At 44.8% G+C, this 26,320-nt stretch overlaps 1 protein-coding gene across 4 annotated transcripts in view; it reads left to right on the top strand.

Annotated features, from left to right (window-relative positions):
• TIAM1 (TIAM Rac1 associated GEF 1) overlaps nucleotides 1-26,320 on the top strand; it is a gene marked incomplete at its 5' end in the record, with an annotated part of 83,064 nt that overhangs the window by 4,874 nt on the left and 51,870 nt on the right. For 3 of the 4 annotated variants that reach the window (XM_082491479.1, XM_082491478.1, XM_082491477.1), the window contains 7 exons: nucleotides 11,170-11,617; nucleotides 14,152-14,324; nucleotides 18,424-18,648; nucleotides 20,101-20,286; nucleotides 22,771-22,917; nucleotides 24,973-25,047; nucleotides 26,100-26,270. In XM_082491479.1, coding sequence (XP_082347605.1) covers nucleotides 11,170-11,617; nucleotides 14,152-14,324; nucleotides 18,424-18,648; nucleotides 20,101-20,286; nucleotides 22,771-22,917; nucleotides 24,973-25,047; nucleotides 26,100-26,270 — 1,425 coding nt within the window. The remainder of the gene's footprint in view (nucleotides 1-11,169; nucleotides 11,618-14,151; nucleotides 14,325-18,423; nucleotides 18,649-20,100; nucleotides 20,287-22,770; nucleotides 22,918-24,972; nucleotides 25,048-26,099; nucleotides 26,271-26,320) is intronic. The other variant, XM_082491480.1, reaches the window with a different exon arrangement.

The following is a 26,320-nucleotide window of genomic DNA, read 5'->3' as shown; positions in this document are numbered from 1 at the left end:
CTGCTTGCAGCTAAACATCTGCCTGCGGGAGACTCCCTCCTCCTCCTCCTTGTGGATGTTCAGAGGCGACTCTAACAACATGCTCCCCTGCTGTTGTGAGCCGTAATTGAAGTTTCAGGAGGGGAATTAGGGAATGGTAACCTTGAGATATGGTTTTGTGCCACTTCCAAGCCCATCTTGCCATGTCCTTATTCCATGTTCCCTCTCTGTGGATAATTTCTTACTGTTCTTTTCTTTAGACCATCAAATGTGGGAGATACAGCCTCGTGTAGGGCATGAACCTCTTTTTACATTTCGACCCTGCTACAGTTGGGTGAAGTCATCCTGCGTGCACAGAAGACGTTGGGATCACACAGCAAACTGATTGCCAGGCTGTGTCTCCAGCAGCGTGTCTGTTCATGGGTGTCTGCTGCGGATCAGCATGAGACAGCCCTACTTGATGCTGGCTCAGGCTCTGCAGGTCCTGCTCCTCCCCATCTGGTTTTCATGATGGTCAAGGTGGTGATGGCAGTGGCCATTGAAGCCAGAGACCTCCATGGGCTTCTGGGGCTGGTATTTACTTTGTGGGGAAGACATTAGGAGTAGTCCCTTGGAGGTGTGAAGCTATAGGTGGACTGTATTTTCTAGGGAAGTGATGGTGTTTTACAAGCAGTATTTAGAGCATGATCTGATTCCTGTGTGTGTTAAAATTCAAGGAGACACTGTGGCCAAAGCATTTCTGCGTGGTCGACCACTCACATATGAGAAGGGTGGCTCATTCCTCTCTGAGCTTGATAGCCCAGTTTGTGATTTCTTCCGGAAAGCTCAGTTCCAGCGTTAGCATTACAATGGTGCGCTCCAGGTTTTTTACATAACTTTTGAGAAGGAGCAGCAAGAAGATGTCCCTGGATTCTGTAGGAAAAGCAAAGTTTTTTTACAGTGTCTTCGCTCCAGTGTTTGTTGTGAAGCTGAGCAGGGGGAGAGTGAATAAGCTTCCTGCCTGCCTGACTTGGAAACTGCACTTCCTTCAGCGCCAACCCCAGGCTATGTCCTTGGCGCGTTAAATCCCCTTCTGTCCGATTTTCAAGTTCGTTACTATTTTTAGGCCTTTGTAGGTAGCCTGAAGGAATTTGGGATCTCAAGCCTTAAAAAAAAAAATATCCTGTATGAAAAAATTTTGCAGAATATGCAGGAGATGAAACCAAGGTTTTTGTGGGAATTAGATCAGGACATACAGAGAAACCAGTCTAAAATTAGAGTATCTTTCCAGTCGATACTATTTTTTTACTATCTCAGGGAATTTTATAACAGGTTATAGTGTTTCATTACGTTATGTAGGATGGCTACACTCCAGAGAGCTGATACTTGTTTTTAAGTTGTGTAAAACTTTTTCACAAATGGTTTTGTGGCATAGAGGACATAACCTCAAAATGTAAAAGGACCACACTGGGTCAGTCACATGAAAGCACCATCCAGCCCAGTACCTTGTTCCCCAAATACCAAGTGCTCAGGAAAAGAAAGAAACGGGGAAAGTACGGGGTGAACTTTCCTTTAGGCCATTCTTTCCAATTCCAGAAAATTAGTGATTTGAGTCTTCCTGAGCGAGGAATGCATCCAAGACCGTCGGCTTGACCTATCCCTCATGAATTCTCTTTTCTGAAATAATTTTCTCCTTCTGGCTTCCACTGCATCCTGTTCACTCTCTACATAACACTTGTGACCTTACAGCCTGCTCTTATAGCCCTCCTTGGTCATTGCTTTTCCAGGCAGCGTGTCTTCAGCAACTCCTATTGAAGTAATTCTGTACATCTCAGTCTGTAGTCTGGAAAACATAGCTATATTCACCGTAAATATGATTCTTAATCAGATTGTCCCAGACCTTTAGTCTTAGTTGCTTGGCTCCAGATGGAATCGAGGAAAGAAATAAAGACAAAGTCGTGTATCATTAAATTATAATTAACAACACATAGTTTAGTAAGTGCCTAAAAGTAAGATGTTGCTGGTTTTCTGCAGTAGTGTGCATCTCACTAATTCGAGCCCCTGTTCATGCAGTCTCATAGTGCCTTTCAGGTGGTTATTCCCAAGGTCTCAGATATAGCCTGGACCATGCTCCGAATCTCCAAAAGCAAGAGATCCTTGAGTCGGACGGTTTGGCTCGGGTGACTCAAAGGGCTGAATCCCACCTAAGAGCACTGGTCAGCTGGTCTTACTGAGCCTCCAGGCAAACAACTCTATTAAACCCAAACATCTCTGTTTTCAGCTACTAGCCACAGAGCACCAAGTTAAAGGAAGGGGTGGAAATGGGCTTGGGGTGGGGGAGAAGGGGTAACCGCTCTTTTTGGTGGCAGCCCAAGCTTGCACTGGTATAAGCTGCTTGTGAATCCACATCTTGGGTCCTGCTGGCTGCCAGGGTGACAGCTTTCAGTGTGTCTGAATGACCAGACCCATTTAATGCCCAGACCAAATGAGGTGTTTATAGCCTGGCTAACTGGAAGTGGATTTAGCACGAGCCTGGGGGAAAGCTTGAATAGAGGGCTTCAGACCTGAACTCAGAGGTTTTCCCTGCTCTGTCACCAGACTGACCTTTCCAGATGGGTGAGATTAGATCAGGTATTGCCTATTCAGGATATTTTAAAGCAAATAGCAGTCACTCCCTTCGGAGCACACAACTCTGCCCCAATATTGCCAGGGAAAGGAGCATGTGAAAATGAGTGTTTTGGTCTGCGCTGGCAAATATTTTGATACTCTTTCTAAGATCTTAATTTGTTTTTCTTCCTTCGCTCTTGGTCTGAAGTCAATGGAAAGCAAATCTGCAGTCCTGATACCTGATCTCGCTCCATTCAGGCATGTCTTTTTTTAAACAGTAGGACTTTGTCATTTATACTTCTGAAGTGCTTGTACCATTGGCAATAATTGTATTCTCTGTAAAGCTTGATACACTGCATGTTTTTAGTCTCAAGTACTTTCCACTTAAAAATCACAGACAGGTTGCCCCAGCTGCTTGTTTGCTGGGCTGTGCTTAGATGGATGCAATTTGCAGCAGTGATCCTTTCCAGTGAAGTGGTCCACTGAAACATTTCTTTTCAGAGAGCTTCAGCGTGTGATCCTGTGCAAACATTTCCCCGCTCCTTTAAGTTAGGTGATTGTTCAGGTGAACACCTCCCAGATGATACGTTTTGATTTCAAGCTGCTGTTCTAGGAGCTTTCCCTCTTCTCCACTTCTGTCCCCTCTATTACATTTCTCAGGAAGAATTGCCTCTTCTTGGCATTGAGCGAACAAAAAGTAACCTAACCCTCTATTTTATTTCGAGGATTTTGGTTGGGCATGTTGCCATTTGTTTAACTCAAGCCTGGTTAGGCTGCTTGCATTAGTTTATGGTTAGCTCAATCCCTCTAGAAACTTTCTTCATCTGGGTGGTCCACTGAGATGAAAGCAAGGTAAGTTTTGGGGGGTCCTCAGTGTATCATTTGGGAACAGAGGGATTAAACACTGCAGCACTCAAGAATTGAGACTTCCTCCCACTGGTGGGGATGGAAAGCGGGTGTCCACCGCAGATCTGCGCAGGTGTCGGAAGCTGTGCGCAGAGACCACACTGCAAGAGGCTTTACTGGATTATAGGATGATTCTCGTTTGCGATATTATATACTTTAGCACCCCTTAAAAGTCAGCGCTAAAGCCAGGGAAGAGCTGGTGTGCTCAGGTCCCATGGTAGTGCTTTGTGCTGTTTCCTGCTAAGGGCCCTCTTGTCCTTCATGCATTATCTCGCAGGCTTGGATTTCGCTCATGTTATTAAAAAGCAAAATCAAAACATCCTCCCCCTTCCCTTTACCCAATACTTTAGCTCTTAGGGATGCAAAACTAACTTTCTGAACATGAACAGAGCACAAACTGATGCCAGAACTGTCCTGAGTCAGTGAAGAGCTCCGCACAGTACCTTGCAGAGATGGGTAAAGCTGTCCTATGTATTTCCCTGCAGCTTTATGGGGGACAGTTTCATTTTCAGCATTTTCTATCTCACAGCTGACAAGTCCTCTGGGGTTGTACTTTCCTGACTGCTGCAGGAGTCCCTGTAGGTCCATATTTTTCCTTTAAGGTATCTAAGTCAACTAAGAAAACCAGGCTCCTTGGGGAAGCATGGTGGTCTACAGAGATGATCTTTCTGGAAGGGACCGCATATTAGCTGGAAAATGTCTGGGGTGTCAGTGAACCAAAAATGTTCCCAACCCCTGTGTTAGAAGCACCCAGATAACGTGGTAACTTAATATGGAGCAAAGGAACCAAGTGTAATACTGAGGTAACAGCCGTATGTATCAGTCAGAGTTGCCTGCAAAGGAAATGGGGTTGATGGATGCTTGATACGTTGGTGCCTGTCCTGCAGGAACAAAGGAGATGCACATCTCCTTCCTATATTCAAGTATCTTCTGGGTGCCTGGCACCCGGTACCTTGTCTGTCTTTCCAAGGTGCCAAATTACACTGTATAGCATTCACCAACACTAAGTTCACAAAGGAATCCTGGAACCAAAATCCATTGAAATCCATGCCTTAAGACTTTCCCAGGGTTTATTGCCCAGAAACCTGTGACTGTGATTCATCCTTTCATAATAAGAGTGAAGCTTACTGGTAGGAGAAATATCTAGAGGTCTAGGCTAATACCCGTTTTGTCAGGAGTAAATTTGATTTCAGAAAACCATGGCCAAAACCTGCTTGCTTATTAAACCACTCCGAGCAGCTTTAATAACACATGTAAGGGTTTAGTTGTTGGTTTTTTTTTTAATTTTGATTCTTTCAGATGTCTGAAGAACTGATGCACTAGTGCAGTTAGTGCACAGAAGTAGGAACCAAAGCTGCTTGTACGTATCAGTATCTGATCTCTTTGAATTCCCAAAGGTAACAAATCCAGCACCTCAGTCTGGTATCCGCATACAAATTGCAGTTGGCTTGCAACTGTACCTTGCTGGACTTGGTAGTCCTCCTAGGAGGTGTAAACAAGACCCAACCAATCGAACAGAAAACTGCAGTTGGCCCGTGTTGGTTTGTGGCTGTCAGTCTGGTGCATCCTGGCTAGTTCTTATATAGTATTGTCCTGCTGTACACAGGCCTGCAGATATCTTCACAATCTTCTTTCCTAGCAACTCCCAGCATCGGTTTTAGGGGCTTTGTTCGTTGCTGTGGTAGCAGATCTCTTCATGTCATTATTATAATGTCTCTGACTCTACAGTGAGTTATGAGACAGGATTTGGTATGTTTGTAACGCTCTTCAAAACTCCATTCCCCCAGACAGAACGAGCTATGGCGTTGCTTTTGTGTTTGTCTATTGCAGCTTTGAAACCATTTTTCCCACTCCAGTTTCAATCACAAGTTATGATTTATCTTGCTTCTTGGAATGTTTTGACTCTTTTCAAGACAGATAAATCGTCCAATGCATTCATTACCAAGTGTTCAAGTTACTCTGGAGAAAGGACACGATTTCGATTTGGAGCAAGTCATACCTTAACAGACCATCTTGACCATTAAATGATGGTAGAGTCAGTACTGAAAAGAAAGGAAAGACACTTATCAGGCCAATCTTTTTCTACGTAGGAGCTTCAAAGAGACTCTAGGCACATAAAAGCATGCAAACCATCAGGCTGCTTACCCATCTATTTTAAATATATTCTGTGGTGCTTGCCTAACTAGCAACCAGACGGGTTATGTGCAATTTCAGGCTGTTGCTGAATGTGAACACCTTATTGCTCTGTTGCTAAACAGGATGGGGAACAGAGGATTTGTATTCTCTTGGAGGGAAACCCTTCTAAGAAAAAAACCCACTGAGTCGTCTTTTACTAACGAGTACTTTTAATATAATGGTTAATTTAGAAAGAAGTATTAACTACATAAGGAACTGTTTATATTAAGGAAGTAAGAGTTTTCCTACTAAATCAGTCCCATGTGCCTAAAGTGCCCATGAATCACTGCTGTCAGTCAAGCAGAAGAAAGTGATTCACCAAACCATTTTAATAGTGCCTAACACGGCTGTTGGTGGGAAGTTTGGGAAGTGCTTCGTTATTACAAGTGATCTGAATGTGTCCAGTCGTGGGCCGGACAGTTGGGCAAGGCTTAGCCCATCCGGTGGTCTCTTGCTAGCAGAGGCCAGTAGCAAATATGTTCAACAAGGGGACAAAGACACTCATAACCTGTCCCAAAACTTTTTGCCTGTTTTTTGCTAGCTGAGGATAGACATTTTTTCTAAAGCAAAAGGTTTTTTTCTGTCTGTCTTCTAAATCTAGCAAGATTTTTTTAACCAATGTGGCTGTAGCCGACATACAGAGGTGTGACTATCACGTGAGCATGTAAAAGCTACAGCACCAAGTACATTAGCTTGATGTAGCTTGCATTATAGTTTTATTCCCCACTGTCTCGCTTTGCATGAAACCCAGTGTTCATGTGAGGAAAAAACATATGTTTAAGTGGGTTGTTAATACTTTCACTAATATTTTACCCAATTGGTTCATCAATTAAATTGTTCTCTGCATTTGATGGGGCTGGGATAATTCCACTTCATTACACTTGAATGCTATTAGGGCTGTTGTAACTGTCCTGGCATGCAGCCTGCTTGCTGAGCCTCGCTGCGTTCTTTTTGGTAACAACGGCACCATTCAGTCCATCTCTGGTTTCTCATTGTGTGGCGTACCTCTCTGGCATCAGGCATTCCACCTTTCCCTCCGTTACTGTCTGCTGAATCTCTTTTCATAAACCCTGGGCATTTGCAACAGGTATGCCGCTCCTCTTGTCATCTTCAGCAGCAGCAGGCATCCCAGATCCTGGTGGATGTTGTGCTGCTGCTTACCGCCTCCCCATCAGGGCACACAGTGCAGCACAGTCACTACAGCCTGTTTAGTTCCCTTCTTTAGCCAATGGTCTTTATGTGACTTTCTCCCTGCTTTCCACAGGGCGAACTTAAATCTAAGGGACAAAGCCCCCTGTTTATTCAGTTTGTTGTCCCTATGGACTAAGACCTGTTGTATGTGCAAAATGCCAAGAACTGCTATTCCCATGACTTCCCCCATCTCTCTGTCTTGGAGGAAATACATTTTCTTTTTGTTGCTACATGCTTTCTACTTGGTGTGACCAATTTGATGATTTCCACTTCTTGCTTTGCCCTCTTGTCTTCTCAGGCCTGAAGCTAGGTAAACACCAGTGGGAAGGCTAAGCAGGGTAGCACAGATTTTAGTTCCAGTCTTGCACTTGGTTCATGGGATGAGATGATATTCCTCTGTGTGGAGACAGCTGTTTGCCAGCCTGAAAATGCAAAACACAAGATCTCTGGTGAGGTGCAAAATATCAGGTGCAGTGTCCTGAATCTTACACAGAGCTAAATGAAATTTTTGGGGGATTTTAACCAGTGAAATAAAACAGATCCCCTTGATTATAGCAATTACAAGTCCTGAGTTATGTGCTGGTGATTTCCGATAATATGTGTATAATGTCCAAAACTGTGGGCTTCGGAAACATGCATTCTGCAGTCTTCAGCTGTCTCTCGGCTCCTGTGATGTGCCTAGCACATGCCATCGGCATCCTGGTGGAGAGCCGCGGGAATGCTGGGCAAGAGTCAGAGGGGGGAAGACTGAGCCATGCCTGTAGTTGACTCTTGGCCTCAAGAGTCTTTGCCTGGGAACTCCTGCCGAGGAGTGAAATACCTGTTAGCAAGCCTCTGTGGTGCACCCCATCATGGACCTCGGATAGTAATAAGTCTTCCTTGGAGGAGAGAGACGTTGCTGTCACCCATGGGGCTCTTGGAGAATCTGAGCAGGAAACGTGAATAATTTTAAACAGATCTCATCAAGGTTATGCAATGTATGCTTTGCTTCTGAACAGTAGCCTCTGGTGGCCATGTCAGTAGGTACTTTGCAACTGGACACCAAAGCTAGAGGCCCATGTATCCACATCGATCTCATCAGTGGAGAGCCATGCTGCTCAGGGTGTGAGCTGGGATGCTTAATTTTCAGCATCCTTGTTTGAAAATTTGCAGGGGTATTACTGTGCCCCCAGTGATGTGTTCATCAAACCCTGCTATGGTTTGTTGCTTGGCTTGGGAGTGTTACCCCTTCGGCCTTGGCACATTTCTGCAGAAGCATGATACTAAACCTCTGTACTTTCTGCTGAACTCTTAATTGAATGCCCTTCAGTGTGTGGATTATAGCACTGTGAGATGGCCAGAGCAGATGCTGGCTGCTTCTTGAGAGCTTTTCATACCCTCCGATGAGAATGAGCTGACATTGCAGCAGGAACTCAGAAGTCAGAGACCTGTGCAATGAATTCTCTTAACCCTACTAACCCCGAGACCGATCTCATACAGCGGACTTCCGAAAGTGCTAAGCTCACTCAATGCTACGTTTCATAATTCATGAGCGTGAACAATATCAGCAGGCTGTAGGTTTTGAACTGTTCTGACCTTTGTATGCTGAGACCCTCCTCCTACCAAAGGGTTTGCATCAGTTGGCAAGAAGTCTTTGATATGGGGTATTTAAGAGAGGAAAAGGGAGTGCAGGGAGCAGAGGAAGATTAGGGGCAGGGCTGCAGCATTATACTGAAAAGATCTTTTGACCCATCCAACCTATCACTTGCATTGTGGTAAAGATTATAAAGATATTTGCAAAATGTGCTACAATTGAAGCTCATGAATGTATATAACATTCACTCTGAGTTTTCCATCCCTTCATTTTTTTATAAATAGTAAGCCATTATGTCCATGTATCAGTGTATAATCCCCATTTATGGACAGGGAAACTGAGGCGATTAGTACTGTGTCTCATCAAGGTTACGCAAGAAGGCGGCTGTGTCACACAGGGCACAAGGAACCTTGAGATCCTGCATTGCAGTGCTGTGCTTGAACATCTCTGGGTGCGCTTCTGTTTTTGAAAAAAATACTCCATCTGCTAAAAAGCACCAAGAAAGTTTTGTGCATACGCTGGCTGGCAAAATCACAAATCCTGTCTCACTCAGGTTGGTGGACTGTTTTAGTAACTCTTTATTTTTTTAAACTGACTAATTCTAGATAAAGCATGAGAAAGGCTTCCTAAAAGCTAAACAGCTAAAATTTTGGAATTGTGGTTATACTTTTTGTATTGCATGGATAAAATAATTATGAGATTGATTGTATATTTATTATTAACCTAAAGTAAAAATCTCAAAACCTCAAATAATTTCTGTTTACCACTGTTACGTAATGTTCACTGCAGAATGGAGATTTGTTTATGCTATATGCATGACACACTTTTTCCCATTAAAAAATTTATGAAGGAAGGAGGCCCCAGAAAACAAATGCAAACCCCAGGCATCCTCTGGGAATAACTGTCCCAGTGAACATGGGGGATCCAGTTTGGTTCTTTGGCACTCTGGTTTTATGCCCATGTAGCTTGTGCTGGCAGAGGGGCAGTGCCTCGGGCACGTGAGCGTCGAGTGGCCGTGCCAGTCCTGGCTCCCTGACATGTGGGGTCTCAGATGGAGGGCTGTCATCGGAAGTTGCACCATCCAGCTTTTCGTGATGGAGTGCAAAAACTCGCTTGCGGTGGTGTTTTGTAAACATCGGTTTCTGAGCAGCGCCAGTTCCCCTCTCCAGATATCCCTCCTTTGCAGTGCTGCAAGAAACGGGAATGTATTTGGCTTACAAGAAACAAGTGTATTGGAACAGCAGGGAAAAAACGTGCGGTTGAGAAAACTGCTCTGTACGGGCAGATGACTGCACTTACAGGAAGCCCTGCTCAGCTCGTTCGCATGCGGTGGGAGCAGAGGACTATTGGCCTGTCCAGAACAGCTTGTCTATCACTATGCGTTGCATTAAATAACCAGACTGACTAGGATAACTGTGCTCATTGAGTGGGGAAGGAAACGTTTATTCTTCCAGCTGGACTCCAAGTCTCCCTTGAGGGGTGGCGTTTATAAAGAATGAGCCCATCCGTTGCAAATTAATGCCTTAAAAGTTAGTCAGATTCAGCAACACCCCTCCCCTCCCCCTAAGGTTTCCTCATCCAGCTCTTGCTCCACAGGAGGAAGGTTTCAAGCAGAGCTCGGTGGAGGGTTTCTCAGTTTCCGCAGAGCTGCTCTTGGATGCATAGAAAACTGGTGCTTGAACCAACACCTAGCAGCTTGTTTTCTCTCAAAATAAATACTGCGTTCTGCCACCTCTTCTCAGAGTCTCCTCATTTTTTTAAAAACTTGTAAATCAAGCACCGGCTGCTCTTGCAGGAGAGGTAAAGGCTGAAATTCCTGTTGTTTTGGCCATATATCTCACCTCTTTGCATCTTCTTCCCTGGTTTCCTCTTCTCTTGAGTGTCTAACGTAAGATATTTCTCTCCACTTACAGGGCTTGGCCTTTATTTGTCCTCCTTCAAAAACTGCTGCAGATGCCTTTGGGTGCTGAGATTGTAGAGGTTAGGCCCCTTTAGGCACTAGCCTTGTTGCAGGGGGCAAGCTGAGCCACTCAGCTTTCGAAACCTGAATTCGGTCTCGTTGTTTCCTGTCTTGCTCAAGCCAGCCATATTCTTGTCTCATCTGATCCTTCAACTGCAAGTTCTTGGGGACCAGGAAGGATGTTCTGTTGTGGTGGTCTTTTGGCAGGGTCTATCACCATGGGATTCTGCCCCATCATTAGGATTTGTGATGTAGAAGTGACACAAACCAGAAATAATCTCAAATACATTAACTTTTTAGGAGAAAAAAGAAGTACCTTTTTAGTTATATAATTTGCAAATGACAATCTTGAGATGTCTAAAATGTATCTTTGTAGGTGTGAATGTACAATATCAATGTTTTCTTTTCAAAATGCGTTGGTTGGTTGCTGCTTTTCTTGACACTGCCAGTTTTTGCTACCATATGTTCTCCTTTTGCAAAACCTTTAGCACTGTTAACTTAGCTTAATGTAAACAGATGATGCTGCATCTTATATTCCAAAATGCTAAGGCTGTAGAGGCACCACCTGAAATCGTGAGTGTGTGACTGGTCTTTCCTAAACTGGAAGTTCTGCCTACCCCACCTTTTCTTCCCGTTGTTTGTCTTCGGAAGAAAAAGAGATGAGGCATTTCCAATGCCAGACAAAATGGGGGTGTGAAGAAACGTGGTGACACCTGGGCATTTCGGGTTCTGTTGGTGTCTCCAGAAGGCCAGGCTCAGCCAGGCTCTTCATCTCATGCTGTGTCTCTCTTGCAACTAGGACGTCAACGCAGGCGAGGGGAGCGAGTTCACTGACAGTGGGATCGAGGGAGCAGCCACTGACACCGACCTCCTTTCTAGACGCTCCAATGCTACCAACTCTAGTTATTCCCCAACGGCCAGTCGGGCTTTCATTGGCAGCGACAGCGGGAGCAGCTCGACGGGCGATGGGCTTCGCCAGGGGGTGTACGAGAACTTCCGCCGGGAGCTGGAGATGAGCACCACTAACAGCGAGAACCTGGAGGAGGCCGGCTCTGCCCTCAGCGACGAGCAGAGCAGTGGCACCCTCAGCTCCCCGGGGCAGTCCGACATCCTCCTGACGGCCGCCCAGGGCACGGTACGGAAAGCCGGCGCTCTGGCTGTGAAAAACTTCCTCGTGCACAAAAAGAACAAGAAAGTGGAGTCGGCCACGCGCAGGAAATGGAAGCACTACTGGGTTTCCCTAAAAGGTACAGAGCAAGTGTGCAAGGGCTTATCCAGATGGGCATCCGCGGTGTCCTGTGGGTTGTGTATTGCTGCAGATGAGGAAACCAGATGCCTAGACTCTTAACAAAAGCTGCTGTGAACTTCAGTATAATTAACACCAAGTATGAGGAAGTGGTCCTGATATTTTTCAGAGGGGGGGTTTATTTGATGGTTGTCGTTGTGCTCACATTATGGCATGTGTGTTGTCCAAGACACGACTGCGCTGTACTGAAGTGGGGTTCGTACCCTCCTTTGAGTCCTGCTGGCACCACCTAGGGTGGCTTCCCTCAGCACTGGGTGTTGCCTTTAAGAAGCACGTCTATGGCCTGCTGACAAACTAAATACCTATGTCTATGGCCTGCTGACAAACTAAACATCTGCATGCAGCCACAGGCATGCAACAGTGGGAGTTTGCTAGTGATAACACTGACAGGCGTTCAACCAGGGGCTCTGTCTTTGTCTGCATTCCTCTTGCAACTCGTGCACTTGGTGCCATTGGCCTCTTCTTCTCCGAGATGTGCTTCGTGAGTACAGACACCCAGCGAGTTGCGGCACATCCGTGGTGTGGACAGGAAGCCACGGTTTGGTCATCAAGGCTGGCTTGTGACTTGGGAGATGTTGGCTCTGACTGCGTCACCCATCTTGTGGTGGGCAGCCCTCAGCACCCGGATGCCCTGCCGCGGCCTCCTCGGCTGCCTGGGCCACAGACACTTTTCTCTCTGAATTTTTCCAGTTCCTGTGAGGAGCGTGCTCCAGACCTGTTCAGGGTCTGAGTGCTTATAAATGCACATAAATGTTAATGGAGCAGCGAAACTCAGGAGCTGGCCTCCTAAAGCGACCTCTAATTAATCTTCATGTGGTTGCATCAGCAGTAAAATGGGAAGCAACACTTGCAGGGTTTTGGGACTGGCCTCCCTCTCCCTCGCCACGACCGGCCTCGCCTTTGAGCCAGGGGAGGCAGAGCCATGTCTCCTGCTGTAGCTTCGACTACCAAAAAGCTCAGTATGGTTAAAGCCCTGTCCTCCTCACAGAGTGCTTTTTTTTTTTCAGAGCACTTTTGTTTGTTTGTTTGTTTGTTTTAATTTGCAGCACTTTTTTAAAAGCAACAGCAAAGATAGGTGCCAGCTCTTCCTTGGGGTGGTTAGAGGGGTTGGGGAAATGGAAGAGGACAGAGGGAGGGTTCAGGGGCAGGGGGTAGCCCTGATCTCCTGAGAGGGGGGGACAAAGTGGCAGGAAGGTCTTGCTGCGAGGAGCAGGCAAACAAAGGGCCATCTGGGAGGAAAAAAGGGAAGGATGAGCACGGAGGCAATGTTATTTTAAAGTGCTTTGACTCAAGTGGAGTGTTTGCTCCTTAGATTGCTCTGCCTTAATAATGTCAGTGTTTAAACGAGGCTTTGAAGTTAACAGCTGCTATTGTTTGGCTGCAAATAGTTCTCTGGGAGGCTGTGTAACAGGGCATCCCTTTGAGAGGGCCAGTTCCAGTGGCAGAGGAACAATGTGCCAGTTATAGTTTAAAACAACAGTAAGATAATGTGGGGGAGAGACAGAGAAGAGACTCTTTTTTGGGGGTCTCCCAAATTGCAGACTTGCTATACCTTTTTTTCCACACACACCCCCCAGGAGAATTGTAAAGATTATTTTGTAAAACCAAGCAGGTGGTTCGATGTCCCCAGCTAAAATGCGTCTTTTGGTTTTGGCCGTGTCACCGCAAGTCAGAGCTGAAACGTGGAAGATGTCCCTGCCCATGGCAGGGGGATTGGAACTAGACGATCTTTAAGGTCCCTTCCAACCTAAACCATTATATTAACTAATATTAATAGTTATAGTGGAATAAGGATTTGGTTTATGCTTTTTGTTTGTTTGTTTGTTGGGTTTTTTTGTCCCTCAGTCTTTCAGCGAGCACAGCTCATTCCAGTCCGTTTTTCTTCCAGTTACTCATCTGCATCCAGTAATTAAATCACTTGATCTTTGCCTTGCAGGGGCTGTCGCAGCTAGCAGCTGCAGGAGGCTGGGGCAGGGCCATGGGGGTTTGCCTGAGGCCTGTCTGCTCACAGCTCTCCGGCACTGCCTGGGGAGACGCACCCTCATGCCTGTGTCTTCCTTTTGGTCCCCTTGGTGGGATGGGGTGGCTGTGGAGGACCCCTACTTTGGGATTTGTAATTGTGTTTCTCATCTGGGGCTGTATTTTACTGCCCATGACTTCCTCGGCTCACGTCTGCGTCTCTGTTTTAGTAATCCTCGGGTGAACAAAATGGCCGGTGCTGGGGCATGGCTTGGTGTAGTATAGAGCTTGTGGTGTGCCCCTATGGTGGGGAAGCCACCGCCTTGTTAGGCTGAAAACTGGGACAATGCTGGTGCTCTCCGCTGTGGGGCTGAAAGCCTGAACAGCCCTGGCAAATCCTCATCCCTGTGACAGTTTTACAGATGATTTATAGTCCCAAGTATTAGTGCTGAATAAATGCAGGACGGCTGTTGCGTTTAAATGTGTTTCTTGCTAATATATGATCATCTCTTTTAGGATGCACATTGTTTTTTTATGAGACTGATGGCAGATCTGGCATTGACCACAACAGCATCCCAAAGCACGCTGTCTGGGTGGAAAACAGCATAGTGCAAGCAGTGCCTGAACACCCCAAGAAGGACTTTGTCTTCTGTCTCAGCAACTCCCTTGGGGATGCTTTCCTCTTTCAGGTTGGTCTGGTTCGAAGGTTTTACAAAAGTGTTCTCTTTTTCTGTCTCTGACCAAGGAGGAAATCTTAGCTCTGGTTGAAATCAATGGAAAAATCCTGCTGACTCCAGTACGTTTGGGATTTTCCTCTGGCAATGCTAGAGGAAGGACACGATATATTCGGTAAATGCGTCTCAAGAGACCTGCCACCACATGTGAAGCACTGTAAGGTCTGCTGTTTTTATTGACTGACTGGAACCTCTTTCTGTAGATGGTTGGAACAAAGTAAGAATTAAGAAATAGTCTTACATCCCTGTAAAAATTGGGGATTTTGCATGGTTTGACAGTGTGCTTAAGACCAGGCCAGCTACGATATAGGACATACAATAGTGCATTAAATGTGCTGTAACACTATCTGCATCTCGTAAGAGACACGTATCAAAGATGGCACCTTGCGGAGAGGCTCAAGGGGTTTACAAGACCAAAAGGAGTTTGAGGTGCAAGGGGGTACTTGGACCTCCAGGTATTCTCTCAGTGGTGCTGCAGAATCCAGTTGCCCCTAGTTCATACAGACCTTAGTGAACATCTTGCTGTTGCCCAAGAAGAGGCTGAAAGTGTATGTTTATTTTTTTTAATCAGAAAGTAGAAATATCTGAATTTCACAGGGTACATTTTTAAAAAGTCCAGTACTTGTATCAAAGACCATATGTTAATTGATGTGTTTCACTGAAAAAGATTTCTGTATTTTGGTAACTTCTGCTTCCCTGAGTGATTTTTAGGTTGGCATTCCACTTTCGTATTGCAAGTTGTCACTAACCAAGGTGTTACACTCTTTTATTTGTAACTGCCAGCCTGTACTGAGGTGATCCCATTTCCTCCTTTTTCGATTCAGTTTTCTTCACCAGAGGAATTCCTTATTTATTTCCCTTTCCAGTGAAAATGTGTTCAGTGTTTCTTGCCTTCTTAAACCAGAAGCGACTTTGTGGTAGGATGTGCCCCCACATCATCCCCCTGTCTTCCAGAGCAAATCTTTAAAACTACACTGTCTCATAGGTCCTTGCAGCTGTCCTAAACAAGGGGCTAGATTCTCAAACTAGTGCAAAATAAAAAAGCCTCGCTGATTCACAGGACGTGGTGCTGGCTTACAACTTGAAGAGACTGAGTATCTGGTTGTGTACTGAAAAAAAAATAATCCTTTTTTTGTGGACTAGCTTCTCTGCCACCTGAGTCTGTTTATTCCTCAGCTCATAATGTAATACTGCACTGCCCCTTTCTACTTCATGCGTTTCCTGAGCGGGGTACATGTATTTTGCCACCTGGAGAGCTTCATCCAGGAGGTAAGTGTGGTGCTTATGGTCTCAGCACGTGCTTGAAAGGTTGTGGAGCACCACCTCCTCTTGATCTAATGGTATGAGCTGTAAAATCTTTTACATAGAGTTTTCTAAGGAAAAACCTTAATTCTCATAAAATTAATGCCTGTGGATGCTAAATACTGAAAAGGTCACATTCAGTACATTTCTTTTGTGGCAACAAAGGGCCTTATTCATTATAAGCCCTTTGTCTTTATGCCATGAGTAGATTTTTCTGTAACTTTGTGGAAAATAGCAAAAATGAGCCTTTACAAATGAAAAACAATCATTTATATTGCCTTGCAGAAATTTTCCCTTGATGTGTCCCTTCTGCCATAGAACCCGTGCATGGCCAGCGAAGCAGAAGAGAAAGAAGGGATGGGTATGGGGTGAAGGGAGGGAGACCAGTCGTAGTGGTGGAAGTAATGTGCGAGTGACTGCTGTAGGGCTTGCTCTGCTGCACTCAGAGCAGCTGACACGTGTGTACAGCTCTTCAGGAGTGTTACTTAACTGCTCATGTCATACACGTCCGTCCACACATAACACAGTGCTGTAGTAGTGGTTTTGATGAGAAGAAACCACAGACCTGCAGAAGACTATTTCTGTCCTACGGAGACTGTGTACTTAGGGAGAAAAATAGGGTTGCTTTGTAATATGTACAGACACTGGACATCTTGTAACAAGCCTTCCCACTGCATTGCACCTAGAGACATCACATTCCTCCTACACGATGATTCCTTGCTCAGTCAGTTCTTATCGTGCCTACGCAAATCCATTACTTGCAGATGTCACATGCATTTTCCAGGAGCTCAGAGCAACTTGTGACACCACATACTTATGTATCAGATGTTTGCAGCTTGTTTATGTCGTCCTTTCCATTGAGAGGTGGAGTGATTCTCATCACCAGAAGAATCACCAGAAGTGCCTACTCATCTACCAGAAGAATCTTCTGCTCTTAAATCCATTCCAGAATCTTTTTTTCGCTCCTTCTCCCCATGAAACTAAAAAGAAAACTGAATCTAATGGTAGACTGATAATATTTTAAAATTGAATAAGACAAAAATATGACCTCTTGCTGTTACGATTTTTCTAGGAATTAACAAAACATACCATCTCATTATAAGTCCAGTGCTACTCTCTTCTCTACTGGGGGCTAGTTTTCACCACCTGAGTGTAGGCAAAGTGTCTCCCATTCTGCAAATAATTTCTCTATTTTCAGCAGAAATTCCTCAGCAAGGAATTTCTTCTCAGCTCAACGTGTCTTCAGCAGTGGCGATAAGACATTGTAAGCCCCTATGAACAAGAACTTGTTAATATTATTACCTGGGCAGGAAGCCTGACCAATTTAACCAATGTACTTTGTACAGTGCCAACTGAAGACAAGAAAATTGAGTGTAAGAGATCGGTCTTTCCAATGTAGACCCTATCTTCTGCTTAGGACTTCTAACCTGAGCTAAGGAAAGCAGTGTCATTCTGGGACATGTGTTTCACCTGCTTCAGTACCACAGAAGTTTTGGGAGCGTCACCCTGAAGTCCAGCCTATGCATATGTGATTTCCAGAGTCGGGCTTCTGTGGGAATCTCTCCTTGGCTTCAGTAAGCCATGTCCTTTGCTGCTGTTTGTGACCGCCAGGAGAGCAGTGGTGGTGACCTTCTTCATCTATGCTAGCAACTGGAGAAGTCACACTGTGCTGCCTATTAATAGATCAGGTATCATCAGAAAGTTTAATTAGAACAGGGTGTTTTGGCACCTTGCTACTTTTTCAGACACGAGCCAGATACCAGTGTGATTAACTGCTGAAGGCTGACACTCAGAGAAAGTCTGCTGCAACACTGAGTTGGCTGGAAATTTTGTTTTACAACCTACTGTAAAAAGGAATGTGGTTTAGTAAGAAGGCGAAGAAGATTTATTTTTTATTTTGAAAGTCTGGAAAAGGAATACTTTGAAATATTCTCCTTCCTGTGTCAAAAGCCTCTAATCAGAATAGTGCTCTTCCAGAAAAATGTACTGGTGTCCCGTGCCCCAGCCTAGTATCTCATAGAATCCTAGAATCATAGGATGGTTTGGGTTGGAAGGGACCTTGAAGATCATCTAGTTCCAACCCCCCTGCCATAAGCCTTATCCAACCTGGCCTTGAACACTTCCAGAGACGAGAAGTGTTCCCTTTTCCCGAACTGTCACACACATGCTTGGGGAGTGACAATACCAGAGCTGTAAAAATTATGATGAGCCTGCCTTTAATGATCACAGGGTTCTCTTCAGAGTGCTTTGGGACCTTCAGAAGTGGAAAGCTTGTTTGTCTATGCATCATAATAAAGCTACTCATAGATATCACAGTCACGTTTTATGCCATTAATTTATTACTAACTGTTGCGTGCCAAAAAAGCTCTCCATGCTGTGGAGAGCACAGAGGCTGGTGCATTCCCTGCCTTAAGGAACTGGGAGTTTAGAAAATGTCATTAAATGTTGAGCTACAAATTATGGCAGCATTGCATTGAACAAGGAAGGTAATTCCTGAGACCTTGCTGGGAAACACTGTACAGCTGCAAAGCACAGATATAGGTGTAATTCTAAGTGCTGAATGCCTAGCGCTGAGTTAAAAATGGCCTGCTTAAGAATTGATGGGGTTTTTATTACTTCTCTCGTAAGTGGATTTAAGGCTTTGAATCTTAAGATCAAAGGCAAAGGAAACTCCTTGGAATTGCATTTGTTAATCTCCAATCAATTTTAAAGAGGATCCTGACTTCTTTTCCCTCTCTTTCTCTCTCTTCAGACCTCTAGCCAGACCGAACTGGAGAACTGGATCACGGCGATCCATTCAGCTTGTGCAACCGCGGTGGCAAGGCAGCATCACAAAGAGGACACAGTCAAACTCCTGAAAACAGAGATAAAAAAGCTGGAGCAGAAGATTGATATGGATGAAAAGATGAAGAAAATGGGTGAAATGCAGCTGTCCTCAGTAACTGACTCCAAGAAGAAGAAGACCATACTGGATCAAGTAATCTCGCTTGCTTATGTGAAATAAGCCCCTAGCAAATATTTAAGGCTTAACGGTACCTCTGTCTGCTCCCACTGTGCCGTGTGTGTATGTGGGCAGAGCTCCCCAAGACGGGCGAGATGTGTGTTGGCAGGAGAGCTGTGCTGACTGCCCTAGTTGCACCGTTTCTCCAAGCAACGTGCACTAAGGTACCACATGGGCTGTCTTCTGGCCACCACACAAAGGATTTAGCTAGCCGCTCGGAGCTTGTGTGAGGACTTTAGGGGAGTGAAGAGGCTACCAGGCCATGGTAGCAGGGTGCCTTAGGGAAGAGCTGGTCGTCGGCCGACAAATGCTGCTGTTGCAGTTGTCTTAAGAGTGTAAGAGGCTGGTTCTTCTGCTGGCAGATGGGGTGAAGAAGCTGTCCCTGGTTTCTGCTTGTTGAGAGGGCCTGCCTTGACCTCATGGCTGCAGTCCTGGCTGCCCTTTGGGACTGCTCCTTTTGACTTCGAGTGGATAACGTAGTTGCGTCTGAGAAGCAGAGAGCCTAGAGCAGATGTCTCTCCCTCTGCCGCAGCAGCACCTTATTTTAGGAAACTAACATATGGCTCCTGCTTCATTAGTTTATAGCTCTTCTACCACGTCTGCCAAACGTGCCTGTAGTGCAAACCACAGGGAGTGGCTGGGCCCTAATGCGCTAAGCTAAAGAGATTTCATACCCCCTGGAAACCTATGAGAAGGGGGGAGAGAGGGGAGAGATGCTCACCTCTGTTGAAAAGGCTCCACTCAAAGGCTGTCAATTACAGTGAGAGGGCAGAGCAGTCTCTCTCTTTATGTAACTGAGTTTTTCTAAATGCTTTGAAACTGTTTCCTATCAGCGATTTGAATTATTTAAATAAGTCCTTACATAGGCTGGTTATAGTGCTCTTCCGCTGATAAGATTAATTATCCCCAGAGTACTATACTTTTTCAAGTATGGCAAGCTCTGTTGATGCTTACAGCAACGCCGCTGCTGCGGCTGCTGCTGTAGGGCGCTCTGTATGTGGAATTTGGTGGGGTTTGGTCTTCTTGTTTCTCAGATGCTCTTGATGCATGAAAGAAGCCTCTTAAGGGACTGCTCCGAAGAGAATCCTGGAACACAAAGAAAATTAAAAATGGAATTTTAATCCTATTAATTAGCGTTGTATCAAAGGAGTGGTTGTCCCAGGAGACAACTTCTGCCATGAACATAAAAAAAAAGTTGTTTTCCATCTAATGAAAACTTTTTTATTATTTGTATCCTTTTGGGGGGTTGGGAGGGTAGGGGATAGCAGGAAAGAAGGGGAATCAAAGTTTCTTGAATGAAATCAGCATTGGTGAAAGAGATGTATTACTGGGAACACTAGAATTTTCTTAAGGTATTTACCACTCTGTTCTTCCTCCTCTCCCCTTTTCTTCTTGTGTGTCTTGCTCTTCAATCTTTGCTGTATACAGATCTTTGTTTGGGAACAAAATCTTGAACAATTCCAGATGGACCTATTTCGGTACCGCTGTTACTTGGCTAGTCTCCAAGGAGGGGAGCTCCCAAACCCTAAAAGACTGCTTGCTTTTGCCAGCCGCCCAACGAAAGTTGCGATGGGCCGTCTTGGAATCTTTTCAGTCTCGTCGTTTCATGCGCTGGTAAGTTTGAAAAGCAGCCAGGGGTCATCTTTGCCAACCTGCAAATCGGTTCTCATGTTCAATGCAGAGATCACGTCAACAAACAGCAGTCCGTGCCTGGGAGTGAGCCCTTACCTTAGCATGTAGAATATTCTGCTTGCTGAAAGGGGTGTGTGTGCTGGATATAGATTAAAAAGCAGATGCTTGCAAGCCATGGCCTTATGGAAGTGGAAGAACCATGTTTCTCCTAAACGTGTGATTTTGAATTTCCAGATCTGCACTATAAACATGCTTTCTATAAACAGATCTTCCTGTTACAAGAGCCCGCTCTCCTCTAATGTCCATGCACATGGGCTTCATCCAAAAGTCCAGTGAGGTCAATGTTTTTTTTTCCGAGGCCCTCAGCATGTGTTGGCTTAGACCTTCTCAGGCATGGCTTGCTCTCTACCATATGGATGAATCTACTGGCCAATTAGGCTAATATCCGGTCTCCAGTGATCAAAACCTGATGCTCCACAAGGGAGGGGAAATGTTCTTTTCTGCTACTTATGGTGTGGCAAATAATGTTTAAAATGGTTGTTTAAATGTAAATAATGTAACAACCCAGCTCTTAAAAATACAGGGAAATGTATTGCAAAGTGGTGGTTTTTTAATGAATTTAAATCAAGTTCCTGTAGTTTTGGCTTGGACTCCTGGAGCTTCACAGAAATAGCTGAGCTCCACTGTTGTCTTGTAGATGTCAGCTGTACCCTTCAATTGAATCCAGAGTTGTAATTCAGTCAGGGGCGTTTTTATTCTTTTATATATGAAAAGATTAGCGTCATCATCCTGATAATTGCTGGTGGATTTATATTTTTTTTTTAAGTGCCGGGCTGTAATTTGCATTTATGCTTATTTTTTTTTGCATTTAGCAAAGCACAGAGCGTTAGCCTGAAAAACAGTCTGCCTCTTCATGCTGGTGTCTCTTGAGAGCCAAGTGAAAAAAAATATGTTTTGAATATGTTGTGTTGGAAAAGACACGTGCTTTCTTCTCCTTTAAGCAAACTCTCGTGTCCTCCTTTGCCCTCAGTAGCGTGGAGATGATGCAGTGAGTCTCAGACTTGAGCTAGGTGCTGCATGGTGATAGCGTGGTGTCCCTAGCTCTCCTGAAATGTTCCTCAGTGCATTAGTCAGAGGATGGGCTAAGCCTCCCAGGTGCTTCTGCACAAACGTCTTAGGTACAGATAAGAAACATCTCACGAGTCCAGGATGTAGAAATGGAGATGCTTGCAGTAGTGTTGAAGTTCTCCTTTTCCTTTATTTCTCCATATTTTCCAAGGAGAATCACCATTACTCATACAGCGATGGTACACAAGCCAGCCTTCTGTTTGTTCTGTCTTTATATGGGTTTTTGTATCTGCTGCACCCAAACAACCAGTTTCGCAGCTCCGTAGCTTGGGGCATAACTCAGAGATTTGGGTGTTCCTGCTGGGGTTGCCAAATGACAGTCACATTTTGCTAGTTTCGGCTGTGGGAATCCAGTACAAAGGTGTTCCAGGAAGAGTACGGCCAAGTCAGCAGGGTGGGTCGGTCGGTCTGTCTGTCTGTCTCGCTTCTCCTTGCTCTCCCATTCATACCTGTTGTCTCTCCTACCACTCCCTTTCTCGCAGAAGAGGAGCTTGCTCTCTTGAGGCCACCTCCACATGGGAAATCTGCTTAAACTTCGGCCTCAACACTTCACCTCTGACTAACGCCGCACTAATTTCTACCAGAGCTTCCTCATTTGGGAAGCTCTCCCCAAATATTTGGTCTCAGTAAAGGCAAATTATCATTTCACTCCAAAGGGGTTGCCACAGGACATTTTTCAAGTACCCAAGCAGTTAACACTGCTCTAATCTAAAGGGTCATTTCAGCTCACTTTTTCTCTTCTTGTGTTTTGCTCACTACTTCAAATGTTGCTATCTTTAAGGAAGTGCAGGTTTTAAATTCCTTGACCTATTTGCAAGCCTTTATCTGGCCTTGTAACAGCTATGAGTCAGTTCCAGGATGCCCAGAGTGCTTCCACAGGAAAGAGCAAAGAGAAAGACTGGGCTTTTCAGAAGCGGCAGATAAGTTTGGAAATTTCAGGTTTTGTGTGTCCAGCTTTGAAACCTTGTTAGGAAAAAAAAAAAGAAAAAAAGAAAAAAACAAAAAAAAATCCAAACCCTTCACTAGTGCTGAGGCTTTTCTCTGTGATGATTAGGCTGCTTCAAAATATCTCAGATTAAATGCCAAAAAAATGGGAGGGCTGGTACTGTCCATTTAAATTTTTGATGTTTGATGTTTTGATGTTGGAAGAAGTGCGTTAAATTGCAGTGAGAAGGACGCAGCCTGGCAGCATCACCATAGTCCCTGTTGTGAGTACCTATTGTTGCTGTAGTATTATACTTTATTTTTTAAACCAGATTCCACTCTTTGTTAGATTATGTAAGCCATGGTGTGGTGGGATGCTGCGACCTTTGATTTTAAACCATGTGGCATTGACAGGTGGCGGCTCGCACAGGGGAGTCGGGAGTGAGGAGAAGGACGCAGGCCATGTCCAGATCTGCCAGTAAACGGAGAAGCAGGTTTTCTTCTCTTTGGGGGCTGGATACTACCTCAAAGAAAAAGCAAGGGAGGCCAAGCATTAATCAGGTAAGTGTGTGTAAGTTTGTGATACTGCTATTTTCCAGGCTTGTTTGTTAGTGTGCAGAATGCAGCTTATCCAGAGTCACTTGCAGCAAGCACTTACACATCCAACCTTAACCTTGCCTGTTTAAACTTTCATGGCACATAGTCATCTTATTCCACATCCTCTTCAAAAATCAGTGACTGTAATTATAGATAAGTATACAGCAGCTCGTATTAAACAAGGTTTGGAGTTTGCACCTTCTTTAGCTGAATTAGTTGCATTTCTGCTGCTTCTGCTTTTGCTTGAGGTACTTTCCCTAAACTCAGGAGTAACAAAGCAGCAGTGTAAAACAGATACAACTTTGGAAGGAAAAAAAGGGCAGACTTGTTTGTTTCTTTAAATTAAAATTATGAGTTTATAGAATACTTTAAATGTAGCTGAGTTTGGGGAAAACTTCATAAACTAACAAAAAGCTTTGCATTTAGTAGGGACAGTCCCTGTTCTGCTTCAGATTTTTTAAAAAGCAAAAGCGTTTCCACCCTGTCACTGCCCAGATCTTTTTCTAGAAAACGTGTTTCAGTATGGTAGGAAGGTGCTTCCCTGTTATTCTTTCCAAACATCCCTAATTATAGCTTTCAGTTTTTGAAAGCCATACTTCATCTAATTGCAGGAAGTGTAGGCTTTGCTTTTGTTTCTCTTCTTTCACTTTTTGAGGGGAGAAAGGCTTGGGACACGTGTTGTTCTGTGCCCTGTGATTTCTTCTTCCTTCTGTTAAAGCAGCAGTGGGTGTTTGTTTTGTTTAGCAGAGGATGAATGCTGCAAAATCATTTATCTTGTTTTTAGTGAGACAGTAATAGTTCACCTAATATTTAGCGGCTGAGCAAAAGCTCAGGGTTTTGCGGGGAAGCAGCAGGTGCCTCCATGAGTGCATTCCCAGTTCTTAGTGCTGGTGCTGAGGCAACCCTGTTGCTTTGTACTCATTTTCCCCAAATCAAGCGCAATCCCTTGTCCTAAGCTAGGATCCCGCCCATGCTGTGTCTTCAGACCTGGTGTTTTTTTTTTCCTGAACTCACCTTTGTTTTTTCTTTCAGTGGGGATAAATGCTTTCTTCACGCTTCCTCCCCCTGCCCCCATTCCTACCCCCCTCACTCGTCAATAAGCACAGGCGTGAAAAGGGATTTTATTCCAGGTTAAAGAAAAGTCATACTGGAGAGATTCAAAGAAAAAGTAAAGTTTTGAGAAAGCAACAGAATGTCTAAATGTAGTGCCTGAACACATTTCCCCTGCTCCTGTGTAGTAGCACGCAAAGTATTGCCAAGTTGAAGCAGTAAACTGTAAACCCCTAAAGGGCAGTGACGTTCTCCCATCCTGCACGGTCTCTGCTTCGTTTTAGGTACAGAATAGTTGACAGCCAAACCCAGCAACTTGATCATAAAGCTGTGCTGATGTGGAGCTATAAAACTTTACTTTTCAGTTTTAATTATAAGCTTCTGCTGCAGTAACGACCCTGTTTGCCCGTCTGATGCAGTCCGATGCTGCTTTGGGATGGATCCTGTAAATATTCCCATTCTGTTGTTCCTCCTGCATGGAGTCATGTTGATTTTGGCTCTCTGGCTGGTGCGGGGTTACCAGCTCTTATTTCATTAGAGAAGGGTTACACTGACTTGTGGTACTTGAGTGTTTGCTAAGTACTTTTTGGAAGCAGAGCCCTTCTTCTGATTTCTCAGCCTTAGCAGAGGTGGAGAAGCATTCATTTCCTCCACTTTACAGGTGGGGAAACTGAGCACAAAAGGAGATAAAATTTGTCCAGCTCCACCAAGTAAGTCAGTGACAAACCACTAAGCAGAACTGGCCTCTAATCTTTTAGCATGGTGCCCCATCACCAGCTTGTCATTCACTCCCCCTTCCCTTTTAACAAGCTGATGTTTTCCTTTTCTGTGTTTTGAGATTAATGTTTTTATTTTTCAGTTTGATTTCCATGCTAGATGTTAGATATGCTGTTGTCCCCTTAGCATGTGCGGCAGACGGTATGGAGTCATGCTCATGTTTTAAAGCAGAGTCACTGTGTTGTTCCTCAGGTGTTTGGTGAAGGAGTTGATTCAGTAAAGAAGTCTCTCGAAGGAATCTTTGACGATACGGTCCCGGATGGCAAGGTAAAACACCAGCTCCCCAGCTGCCTCCTTGCCCCCCGTTTGCAGCCAGCCTAAATGCAGCGTTGACTCTGGAACGCGAGAGGGGACATGGAGCCACTGGGAGAGGAGAGGACCCTCTGTGTGCTGTAGGGCTTATAGCTGCTTTGGGAGGGTTTGAGCTGGTTGCCCACAGTCAAAAGGGCTTGCTGTGTGTGGCATCCTAAGCGCAGCCGGAGGTGCCAGACCCAGAAGGGTATTAGCACTGCACGCCAGGGAAATGCCTTCCCACAGGAGGACCTGGATGCTGCTGATTCTGGAAAATGGCTCCTTGTGATGGCCATATGGGGTTTTCATAATTTAGGGTTGGCACAAGTATGAAGCGCAGGGCTTTCTCCGTTTTGTTATCGTGTGCTTCTGTGAGCTTCTGTGTGCTTTTGCGTTTGCAGCCACAATTACAACTGCTTTATTTTTCCCCAGAGAAAGTCAGCTATGAAGTGGCATTAAGACAGTGCTAAGAGGCACGTTCTTCATGTAGCGCATATGGGTTTAGCTGCATGAGCCCACTTGCAGCAAATAAGGATTCTGCAGCTCCATCACCTCCTGGGGATTTATAGCTTGGAGTGCAACTTGGATGTAAATTCAAAGTAAATGCTAAGATTTGCTATTTTGCCATTTCTAGGTATAGGAACTATAGCATCTACAATAGTTTTGTTAGCTTTGGATTGGTTTACCCAGAAACACAGTGCATTTAAGTTTTAATTTTGAATCTTTCCTTATCACTATTATTTTTTGTTGCATTCCTAGTATTCCCAATAGCCATAGGGTGAAATCCCAGGAAAAGCGCATTGCGCCAGTGTAGCTGTGTGGGTAGCATGGGAAGGCACACTTTATACTGCTCAGGTAAAACTGCAACATTTCCTGTCCAGACAAGCCTTCAATCTAGGCTTATGAATAAAATGTGTTCTCTATAAGAGGGCTGTCTGATATAGCATATAATGTTCCTTACACTTGTTATTGATGAAAAGGGAGATTGTATTTGGCTGGTAGAGTCATAATGGATTTTGTCTATTTAGAGGGAAAAAGAAGTGGCGCTGAGCAGTGTCCATCAGCACAATCCTGACTGTGATATTTGGGTTCACGAGTATTTTACGCCGTCTTGGTTCTGCCTGCCAAACAACCAGCCTGCTCTAACAGTCATCCGTCCCGGGGACACCACACGAGATGTGCTGGAAATTATTTGCAAGGTAAAGACTGCGAGTGTGCCCTGGAGCAGGGTGAAGGGGACTACAGTTGA

The sequence above is a fragment of the Vanellus vanellus genome, assembly GCF_965231255.1.
Source record: "Vanellus vanellus genome assembly, chromosome: 1".
Lineage (NCBI taxonomy): Eukaryota > Metazoa > Chordata > Aves > Charadriiformes > Charadriidae > Vanellus > Vanellus vanellus.
This window is presented reverse-complemented; position numbering and strand designations above follow the sequence as displayed.